This window comes from Pteronotus mesoamericanus, unplaced genomic scaffold (assembly GCF_021234165.1).
Source record: "Pteronotus mesoamericanus isolate MK-2021 breed Mesoamerican mustached bat unplaced genomic scaffold, CSHL_Meso_final contig_75, whole genome shotgun sequence".
Classification (NCBI taxonomy): Eukaryota; Metazoa; Chordata; class Mammalia; order Chiroptera; family Mormoopidae; genus Pteronotus; species Pteronotus mesoamericanus.
Window position 1 is genome coordinate 4,759,199 of NW_026555249.1, and position 12,062 is coordinate 4,771,260.

Genomic DNA, 12,062 nt, shown 5'->3' on the forward strand with positions numbered 1-12,062 from the left:
AAGAATGGTGTCAGCAAGGAGATAATAATAATATTGTGATGCCATTTAGGCAAACTTAAAGAGCATGTTTTTCTTTTTTAAAATCCTCCCCCCAGGATATATTTATTGATTTTAGAGAAAAGCGGGGCGGGGGCGGGGAGGGTGGCAGCCATGGTGGGGAGACACAGACATTGCTTGGTTGCCTCCCACACACGCTCCAAATGGGGACTGAACCCACCATCTAAGTATGTGCTCTGACCAGGAATCAAACCCACAAACTTTTGGTCTGTAGGACCTCGTTCCAACCAACTGACCCACCCAGCCAGGTCAAGTGCATGCTTTTTAAAAACCCTTAAAAGATTACATTAATGTTTCTTCATAACCTAAATCTAAAATATAACTGAATATAATTTAATTTTACATGTAAAATTAAAGGCCTCCAACAAAGTGACACACTTTTTTCCCTTTATCTAATTTCACAGCAATGGTGTTCTCAAATCAATACCTCCTCCACATAATCATGGCCCACTGGCTGCACATCACTCTGCAAAGCAGCAAGAGATGCAGGCGTGACTGGTTCTGACACTGTGTCTGACTTCACTTCTGGAATCTGTACAGAAGTGACGGGAGTGCTTTTAACACATTCAGTTCCTTTTAAGTCTTCTGTTTTATTTCCCGTTGATTGCAGCTTATTACCACCTAGAAAAGCATAAAAGAATTACAATAACTTTATTTTTGTGTAAATATATACGTAACTGGTACAACAAAAACTTCAGATAAAATTATTTTTTCTACCAGTAGTCAAAAACCTGCTGAATATACAACTGACCAAAAATTTGAAGAACCATATAAACCACTTGGCTTTTTTATCCTATTGATGAGACACATGTCTGGATTTTCCCCTTCTCCATCATCCAACACTACCACAGCTCTTATAATATCAAGTACCTAAAAGTGAACAGCAAGAATCTGAAAAGGAAGGGTCTAAGCCTTATTTGGTTGTATCCCTAGTCCTTTGCTGAGGGAACTGGGCACTGTCCTACATTCTGGTAATAAGACAGTGACAGTGTAGTTGCCTTGAGTTGCCAACAATGAAGGGAAGATACAAGTAATTATAATACATTGTGATACGAGTTTTAATAAATATGAATAGAGTACTGTGGGAATGTAAAGCAAAGAAGCCGTTACCCTTGAATCTGATCCAATTAGAAACGGCTTCACCAAGGGTATGACACTTGAACTGGGCTTTGCAAGAAGAGTAACGAGTATGAACTGGCTAGGCAGAAGGAAAAGAATGATGTCTGAACTGAAAAAATAGCATGTATAAAATAGCACAACAATATGGAGTTAAAAAGACTACAGTCAATTTAAGGAAGACTCAGTAATTCACTCTGAATAACTACCTAGGTAGAGAAGATGACACATGAGGCAGGAGCCAGAATCTGAAGGGCCTTTGACAGAATAATTAAAGAACATAGCTTTTTCCTATATGCAAGGGGGTATGACACAGGAACCTTTAGTGAGGAGTTTAACATAATTTGGCATACATTTTCATAAAATGACTTTAACAAGTATTAGAGAGACTGGATGCAATAGGAGACAAAGCTCTGAGGAACGGACTTTGAAGGCCTAAAAACAAGACAGTGGCTATGAAGACACTTTCTTGGGAGGTAGAAATATTGTACTGATAGAACAAAAGGACTAAGTAAACAACTAGAGGAGGCAATAACTAAGAAATAATGTCAGCGAAGATTACCAAGTGAAAAAGCAGCAATTTTATGAGATTATTTCATGGTACTCTTGTGATGAGACAATGGGTTAAAATGAGACACCGGTAGGCATCTATACAGCTGTACACAGGATGACCAGAGAATAACTAAAATAGGGATCAAGACTCAGATAGGGGTTTTGAGTTTGCCCAGAAGATTTTAAAGTCACTGCACACAACGGAATCGATGAGACCACTCATGAATACTGGGTGAGTAGAGTAAGATGAGAACAGAATCAGAATCTTAGGAACACCACCATTTAATGAACATGAAGGCAAGAGAACCAATAAAGATACCCGAGAAAGGGGTGAATAGACAGATGACAGAGAGAGAAAGAAGTATCTTAAGGTTTAAGGTTTAGTAGTCAACTGTGTCAAATGTTAGAGATGTCAACCGGATGAAACTGAAAACTGGCTACTGAATTTTGCAACGAGGTCTTTGGTGACTCCTGCAAGCAGTTTCAGAGAAGGGTAGAATGGATACACTGTAACAGACTGAGGACTGGAGAGGAAGTACAGAAATAGAGAAAGTAAGAATTAGGTTAGTAGTTTGAGAGGATAAAAGAAATGGGAAAACATCTTTCTAAAATTTAAGACTATGGAAGACAAAGGCACACTTGCATGGCTGAAAGGAAGAGGGAAGAAACCATTAGAGGACTGACTAAAAAGTCAGGGAAAAAAATAGAAATGTGATTCAACAAAGTCCCAGGGAAGAACGGAGAAGATAGGTACAAGAGCAGAAGCAGAAGGTAAGTCATGGACTGGAAGAGAAATATTACTTTGACAGAGTTAGGCAGAACATAAAGAATCTTTAGTACTTGCCAACAAAGTTTATTTTGGGGGTAGATGTCTTCTTGGCAGCCATATTTGTAGGCACTGCTGAGACTTTAGTGTTGGATGTGCTGTTAAGAGACGAGTTTCCTGTAGCTGTAAGACCTTTCACTGAGGAAGTTGCAATTGATGAAGTATTCACAGTACAATTGTTTGCTGCGATGCTTGAAGGAGAGGCAGTCGGTTTTGAAACAGACACAGCTGTAGAAGAAGTAGCTTGGCTAACAACATTTGGTTCTGTTGAAGGAATGGGTTTACCAAGTTTTGTGTGTAATTTAACCACCTACAAAATAAATGCACAATTGTTAGGAAACTCAGAGTATAGATTTTTAAGTTTGTCTAAAAGACAATATAAAATTAAAATATAAACTACATTTTTCTTTGTTGTTTTTGTTATGTATTTTCATACACAAACTCATTACTTTGAAAATAATTTCTGTAAAGCAGGTATGGATACATATGCCATATACTACCAGTGAGGAAATTCAGGCAGATAAAGACGAAATGACTTGGCCACATAAATACCAACCTAGACTTAAACATAATAATAGACAAAATAAACATGTAATTTTCCAATTTGTAGAATAAATGATCTAGCTCAATTTAAAGAAAGGTCTCCAATCTTTCCCTCTTTAAACAATGACTATTTGATGTCACCTTTATATTTATTAGCATATTAAAAAGGCTTGTAAGTCCTGGCTAGTGTAGCTCAGAGTAATGAATGCCATCCTGCAAACCAAAGGTTTGCCATTTCGATTCCCCGTCAGGGCACATGCCTGGGTTGTGGGCCAGATCCCCAGTTGGGGGCATGCGAGAGGCAAATGATCAATGTTCCTTTTCCTCTCTTTCTCCCTCCCTTTCCCTCTCTCTGAAAATCAATAAAATCTTTAAAAAAAAAAAAAGGAACTTTAAAAAAAAGGCTCATTAACACACTCAAAGTTTTGGGGCCAGTTTTACTTTACTCCCTTCTCCCACTAAAAAAGTAAAATAAGACATAAGCGTGTGCGTGCGCACAGGGAGACGGGGGAAGGGGAAACCACCTACTTTCTGATGCTTAGCGCCACGAATGTGGGCAGCATATGCATCTGCTCCTGTACAAGACACATCGCAGAGCTCACAACGTAGCTGATTTTGAGTCCCACGAGTAGAGTTGTTGCTGCTGCTGGTATTTTGTGAGGCTTTCAATGCAGCTTCTTTTTTTTTATGTTTCTGTCCTTCTAAATGTTCCTTGTAAGTCTGTTTCAAACAAAAAGGATAAAGTTCATTTCATTAATTTTCTAGATAGAAAATCATTTAAATTATTCAATTCTCCTATCTGTAATACTCATTTAAAAATGAGCCCTAAACAATTTTAAAAGCAATTTAACAAAATCTTATCGGACTTTCTACACACGTTAATACATCTGTGCTTCTCTGTATCCTGTTTACCAAGAACATATTTAACACTTTCATTTACAAAGGACTTTCACATACATCCCTAGTATCAATATAAGATAACTGCTTTCAGTTTCAAGAATTTGTATCTTTTACTGCTTATGTATAATGCTGAATAGAGAAGACAGTGATCATTCCACAAAGAAATTAATTACAGGATTAAGATGGGAGGGAATGGTACCTACATCATGAGAAGGAAAACATGTTAATGTATGGTAACACAACCCTTAACAAACAGGTATGTTTGTTTACAAAATTGGCTTTTCTAACTCAGAGTGCACTTTCACATAAAATTCTTGCCACCATAAACAAAAGCCTACTTAAAATACAACAGCATAGTGATTGCTGGGGGAGAGGAGTGTAAGGGGACTAAACAGTAAAGGAACAAGTATAATACAGATTATATATTTTTTAAAAAATAGCAAAAATTGTATAATTGCAAAAAAAATTACTGTAATACTAGCAAACAAAATAGTGAAACGATGTATTAAAAATTGTCTTCAATTAAGAAGGCAGATTTATTAAAATGAGAGGAAGTAAATATGGCTTACTGGTTAGTTTGTTTATTCTTGAGTGGGGCCAATTAGTTATTCTTTCATATTTTTTAAGTTGTTAAGACAGACATAATTAGCATAAAATTATGAATTCATCATAGAATTTCAGAGCTGACTTTCTAATTTTTAAGTAAAAGAATCCTTTTTATAAAAAATATTATGCACAAGTAAGGAAAACTGCTGTTTTTGAAACAAAAAAGGGAGACCTAAGACCCAGCCATATGACTCTTCTCTCATCTGCGGCAGCCTGACGTGGCCCCATGAAGCAAGTAAAGCCTGTTAGTTAGGACAAGTCCCTATTACAAAAGTGAAGAAACAAAAGCCCAAAGAAGTTAAGGTCTCTGACTTGCTCAAGGTCACAGTTAGTGGCAGAGCCAGGACTGAAATCATGGCCCCTTAAATCTCAATTAACTACTCTTCCTCATGTTCACCTAGACTCTGACTCACAATATCAATGATATTTTTCCCTAAGGCCCATTAATCCATTAAGACACTGCATCTGACTTGCAGAAGTACCCCTGACCTGTCCTTGTGTAACCATTCAGATACCCCAAGTGAATGGTCAGCTACACACACACACACACACACACTCATTCTAAATGCTGCTTTTAATCTATCACCCTAGAGCCATGTTCTATTCTTGTATAAAGGTGCTACATATTGGATAAATCCCTTAGGTTTACATTTGCCACTCACAGCATCATCCTCTCAAAACAGCCATCATAGAGTAGGATACACTCCTCATAGTAAGACCAATATACCGCTCCATTTCATGTTTACTCCCAGTCACTGTAAATATTCCTCATCTGTCCCCTCTCCTTCAACTATGCAATCACAATGAAACCATTTCCTATCACATTCCAAATAGGGACAAACACTGTTTTATGTAGCCACATATGAAAAGATTCCCTAATTTATTGACAGTAATTCAGTGGATGCTGGTAACTGAAAATATCCCCAAAATTCAGTATTAAAAAGTAAACAGAACTGATCTAGTAAGTTAAAAAGAATGTACATAGATGGGGCAGGGGTGGGAGACAGGTATAACTGGAAGAAACTACTAGAGAGTCAAAATTTGGTCTCAATCAAATAATATGCCTATTACCTGCCAAATTCCTTACCAAATTTTTATATAAAAGTAGACACTCTTAAGATAAGTACAATATCAACAAATAAAGTGGGGAAGGGAGTTGAACTCATTAGATTTTATAAACAGATTAATACCTAAATCACTAAGATGTAGCAACCAGAAAACAAAAGACCAAAAAGGTGGTGGTAGGGGGAGGGAATAAAGGTTCTGTACTCTTCATTAGTTGGTATTTTTTGAAAAAGACACTTCCCTACACCTTTTTTGTTCCCTGAATTCCTATTCCCTCATGGAGGAAATTACACAAAATAAGTAATATTATATAAAGCATATATAAAAATCAGTTTCATTATAAATAGTATCCTAAAAATTGTAGATTCTTAAAAGAATTTGAGTTTTTAAAATTCCAGAAAGACATTTTTTCTTGCTATTTATATTCTCCAAAAAAATAAAATAATACATTTGACAAACTCCTTTCATTTTTAGTACAAGTGTGTAAACAATTATCTCTATCTCATCCTTTTTCAGCTGTAAAATTCTGTACATACACTTAAAATGGACCTTGAAGAAGAGCTAGGGATCAATTAATCAACTGTCTTAAGTTGAAGAACTCTGTATAAAGCTTTAAGAAAAAGCAAGTTATAAAGGCTAAAAAAGAAAAATTCAATCTCCCCAAATCCCAATTAATCTGAATATAAAATTTTTCAGCAAAATTTAAGTTTTACTTAAAAAGCTAAGTATCCTTTTTGGATAAAAGTCCAATTTGCCCACTTTTCATTTACATTCATAATCATTTTTACAGTTTTTTTCCCTTAATTCTTATGTCTCAATACAAATACCTTTTAAAAAATGGCCATTTAGTGACCTATGTACATGTTAGCTAAAAGCTAACAGAAAAGAGAATGCAAACCTTCTTTGTAGGCACAAAAGCAAGAATATCAAACATATGTAACTATTAAAAAATAACCATTGAAGACTTGTGGTAAAACATACAACATAAGTACCTGTGGTCCAGCACAGCTGATCTTACAAACATCACAATAGTGAATCTGGGGTGGTTTGGGAGGCTGTTTTGGTTTCAGTTGCTTATTTTGGAATGGTGCTTTTTTAGTAAAAGTGGTCCCTGTCCAGGCAGCTGTTGCAGCAGCAGCAGCAGCTGCTGCTGCTGCCTGCTTCTGTTGCTGCTGCTGCTGTTGGTAGTAGGAGGATGCAGCTGAATACACTGCTGCTTCATAACCTGAATAAGACGTACCTTACAAACAAAAATCAAACAAAGATTATGTTACATAATTATAAAAGGCCAAGTTAAATGTTATGAATTTAAATTCAATAAATTCTGCTAATAAAGGTAGATTTACACGTGCATGTTTACAAATAATGTGTATCTCACAAACCTAGAAAACATTTATCTTCGTTTTATATAAGTCAATCAAGTATTTAGTCAACATACACTAGATGTTATGGAGGTATAAAGAAAGTATAAGGTCCTTGTCCTCAGGAAACTTATGGTTCAGTTGGAGGAATATGATAAAAGAGTATATGGTAAACTTATGTGGCTACAGAACCCATTACTATTTCTCCAAACAAAATTCCTCTAAATACAACTGGAAAAGTGTTGGACTTGAGGAAGGCTCTGAACTAAGACAATAAATAGGAAAAAAAAATCCACATGAAAATAAGATTTCATGTGCTTGGTGGTTAAGTTGAAAACTATGACTGAAGGTGAAAACACACAAAGATGATATCAAGATTTTGAATCCCAGCAAATGATGTGTTGTGCATCTGATAACAGCAGGTGCTGACAGAAGTTGATTTGAAGAAGAGCAAGGTGAATAAAACTTTGCAGAAGTCTGTGATATGGAGTTGGAGGCTCAGATGAATATATAGAACAGCGATAAAAGATTTTGGAATTAACTACTGCGTTTCATGTTCCAAAAGATGAAAAAGCACCATATTTTTTGGTTAACTGTATGAATTCTACCCATTTGTATTGTTCAAAGTTTTAAATGAATAAGTATATTAAGATAATTATTGACATAATATGTACATGTTGTTTACATTCAGTGATTTACAGATTTAAAGACCTATAAAAGTTTTAAATTTGACAAAGTCACTGATTTTATTTATAAGCTTACCTGAAAACTAAAAATCTTACCCCTTCTAAACTAAGATCTCTCTGGCAATTTCGTGGATTCCCTACTTATCACATTTTCCAGTAAGATTTCTTACTAGAAAAGAGCCATGTAATGTGAGGGTGAGAGAGAGAGAGAGAGAGAGAGAGACACTCCTAACTGCCAGAATAGCACAGAATTACTACTTAAAAAAACCCCAGAACTTCTTGCTCTCTCAAATACAGACTGCTATAATGAAAAGTTAAAGACGTATGACTCACTGATTCCACTGTATCTACACACACAGGAAAGAAAACATAAATTGGGAAGGTGAGAGTTAAGATGCATGGGAAATCACAATCACAGGAATCCAAAACTGGACATATCCAGGAGAGAGTAATCAGGCAACTTCCATGAAAAGCCTTCCCAGACTTTTATATCAGGTTATTAAATTATACACATTCTTATCAACATTCTATATATGTCTATACATAAGTGTGATAAAAAAATCTAAAACTGAGACTAGAAAGTAGGTAAACATACCAATAATAAGCATATGATCACATAAAAAAATATTAGAAAACAACTGATGTAACCAGTTAAAAGAATATAGATCAATAAACTGTTTACTGGTCAGTCTTCCCAATGGCCTCTACTACTGAAGAATGTGATATAAGAACATAATTAAGTGCAGAGCCAAATGCTTTCAAATTTATAGGCACAAAAACAGTTTAAATTTTGTTCTTTAAACACCATCATAAAATCATCCAATTAAAAATAACAAAGCTATTTTTATATCATTACCAATTAGGACCATGATTTATGTATGAAATCTTTAAAATAGACTTTTCCAAATGACTAGTTGTGTATGGAAATTGTAAAAAATGTCACTTTAAGCCCTGGCTGGTGTGGCTAAGTAGGTTGGAGCATGGCCCTGTAACCAAAAGGTTGCCAGTCTGTTTCTTGGTCAGGGCACATGCCTGGGTTGCAGGTTCGGTCCCCGGTCAGGGCGCATACAGGAGGAAACCAATCCATGTTTTCTCTCACATCGATGTTTTTCTCCCTCCCTTCTTCTGTCTCTAAAATCAGTAAGACTGTCCTTGAATGATTAAAAAAAAATGCCACTTTAATATAACTTCATGAATTACATATCAAGAAAAAAAAAGTAGAATAAAGCCAACAGCATTCTACAATGCTGGAGGACCAAGATTTGGGGGGGAGGGGGGATTGTGTGTGCGCGCGCGCGTGCGCCCAACTGAGGCTAAGAGATTGTGAGTTCCTTTAAACACTGAGTTATTTAAACCATAAATCAACCAGGTAACCTTACTATTTACAAATAACGTGCTTTATCTGCACACATGCAGTCTAAAACTAGTAAAAGGCAAGCTTAATTATAGCTTACTGTCTTAGTTTTTGGACTGTCAAGCATGAACTGAAAAGTGGGCTAATGATTCCGGAATGTTATTAAAGAACATCTTTAATTCTTCTATTGATTACTAGCAAACAAATATATATTTCTTGTAAAAAGTTTTGTGGAAAAACAAATATAAGGCTGTGTCTCCTAAGTAAAAGCTAAATTTTGAATACTAAGAGTTTCACTTAATATAATTTTTAAATGTACACTATCAGAAACAAAAACATACCATTTCAATAATAAATCTATCATGCTATAAGCCACCATTTAATATGTAGCAACATTCTAGAGCTCATTTTATGAGATAAAAAGAACAGCTAACCTAAGTTATAGCTGATATACTCAGATGCCCTAAAAATGATCTCTCTGGATGGCAAATGCATGCTGTGCATCACTTATTCTTTAAAAAAGTGCATACCCTTTGATATAACAGTTCCAAATATAGGAATTTATCTTAGGGAAACAACTGGTAAGTATACAAATTTTTACACACAAGGATTATTTTACCCAGTGTTGTTTTTAATTTTTCTATAATATGAAACTGAATGTCCCAAAAGAGAAACTTTACCCTTGGCTGATGTGGCTCAGAGGACTGAGTGACGGTCTGTGAATCAAAGGGTCACCAGTTCAATTCCCAGCGAGGGCACATGGGTTGCAGGCCAGGTCCCCAGTAGGGGGTGCACAAGAGGAAACCACACACCTATGTTTCTGTCCCTCTTTCTCCCTCCCTTCCCCGCTCTAAAAAGAAATAAATAAAATCTTAAAAAGAGAGAAATTTTAAAATATAATACATCGATACAACAAAATGTTAGAAATATTACGTATTTCTAAGCATAGATCCTCTTTATACTGCCACATAAGAAACCATGGCTTCTTTGTAAAATGGTTAATTGTGAATCTAAGGAAAGAAAATCTTGTTTATCTGTAACACCTTACTGTGCCAGAAAGGAAAGAATTGTAAAAGACTAATGATGCCAAAGCCAAACAACTCAGGAGCCGGTGTGAAAAGAATCCCATTGGCCAAATTTGGGACAGAGTGTCCCTCAAATCCTCCCCTGCCCCCAGAGTAATGGATTATCCTACACTAAATAAAAAAGAATGAGTACAAAAAAGCGACGAGAAAACTCTTCTTTGGAGAAAAATGCCTAAGAACTGACATAAAAGGACTCTGTAACCACCACTATAAGACTTGATTCAGTTAAGAGATTTTTCAAAGGATCTAATACTGTAAGAGTGAAAGGTAGATGGGAAACAGGCCTGCAAATTACTTTATTAATTACAAAAGGAGAAACATATTTTTACAAGGGAGAGATTCGACAGTCACCACTTTAACCAGTGATTATACTTGCTGTCATCGATAAAGAATAAACTGACATTATTTATTATGTGCTCTTGATATGATGAAATGGAAAGTTTGCTTAGTTTTATTGACTAAAAAGCTACCAGAATCTAAGCATAAAGAAATCAGATAAATCCAGATTGTGGGATAGCCTACAATTGGCCTAACTCTTAAGAAAATGTCAAGGTCATGAGAGAGATGAAAACAGGGAATTATTCTACATTAAAAACAAAAACACCTCAAACAAGACAAGACAACCAAATACAATCCATGACTCTTGAATGAATCCTGAATTGAAAACAAGGCACAAACACACAGAAAGCCCAGCCATTTGAGAGACATTTGTGGAAAACTGAAAAAATTTATTAGATAAAAATCCATGTTCAATTCCTTTTATGACATTTGTGAAGCGACTATGTAAAAGAAAGCCCTGAACGAATACATGCTGAAAAATTCTGGGTAAAGCGCCAGATCATTTGCACCTTTTATATACTGCTGACCCACTTGAAAATGTTTTGAGAAGAGAAATGAAGCCAATGTGACAAAATATTAATAATTGGTTAATCTAGGAAAATGTTATATAAGCAGCTCTACTATTTTTTTCAGCTTCTCTGTAGAAGGAAAATTTTCTAAAATAAAAAGTTGGAGAATAACATTAAAGGAATGATACATCTTCATATTTAGTAACATGAAAGGACATTCACAATGAGAAGTGGTTTACACCATAGTACATATAAGACAAATTCTTTTTTATAAAGAAACCATGATGTTTATGTACAAATATTTCCATGGAAAAGTAGAAAGATATATAGTAAAATGTTAACGGCAGTTAGTGTCTAGGGGTAGAGGTCCAGTGATTTAATTTTCTCTCCTTTTTAACCTGTAGTTTCCAGTTTAAAATAATGGGTGTTATTCACATAATATAAAGGAAAGCATACTGTCATGCTCTGTATTCTGAAGCTAATGTGGACATTAAAAAATAATCTATCCACTCAAATTTCACTGAAATAACTCCATTACAATTATAACTGGTTAATCAGGTAAAGAGAGGCAGAAAAGTTTCATCTGGGCAATCCTGAATGACAGATCTAGGAATGATAACATCTTCTCACTTCAATTCACCTGCACCTGACTGTCACAGTGAACTCACAATCCGCTCCCATTGCTCCCTTTTGTAGTATCTCCTCTTGGCGCCCTTTCCACCCACAAGATAAAGACAGGCGCCACAGCAGAGCCTACAAGGCTTTTTCACACTGACATTTTCTGTCTCATCTCCTGATATTATCCCATATATCCTGTATCACAGCCACAGTAAACTCTCATTCCCAAATACTCCATGCCTGCCTAATTTCACCATGGTATACCTAGCATCCATCATAGCGTTTGGCCTTGAGAAATTAAAAAAAATTTAATTCAGTAGGCATGCTTCAAATACTCAAGCTACAACAAAGTATCAAGTGGTAAGAACTGAAATTACCCATGTCACCTTAAATCCTCCATGGAACAAAATAGGGTATTAAGGAATAAATAAAATGCAAAACAATA

General features: G+C 35.6%; 1 protein-coding gene across 3 annotated transcripts in view; it reads right to left on the reverse strand.

The window, feature by feature from the left end:
• Positions 1–12,062, reverse strand: part of ZFR (zinc finger RNA binding protein) — a 74,834-nt gene that overhangs the window by 36,090 nt on the left and 26,682 nt on the right. For all 3 annotated transcript variants that reach the window (XR_008530033.1, XM_054583916.1, XM_054583915.1), the window contains 4 exons: positions 6,658–6,905; positions 3,623–3,814; positions 2,570–2,861; positions 485–678 (listed from right to left, as the gene is read on the reverse strand). Coding sequence is in view for 2 of the 3 variants with exons in the window: in XM_054583916.1 (XP_054439891.1) it covers positions 485–678; positions 2,570–2,861; positions 3,623–3,814; positions 6,658–6,905 (926 nt within the window). In the remaining variant the exon portion in view is untranslated. The remainder of the gene's footprint in view (positions 1–484; positions 679–2,569; positions 2,862–3,622; positions 3,815–6,657; positions 6,906–12,062) is intronic.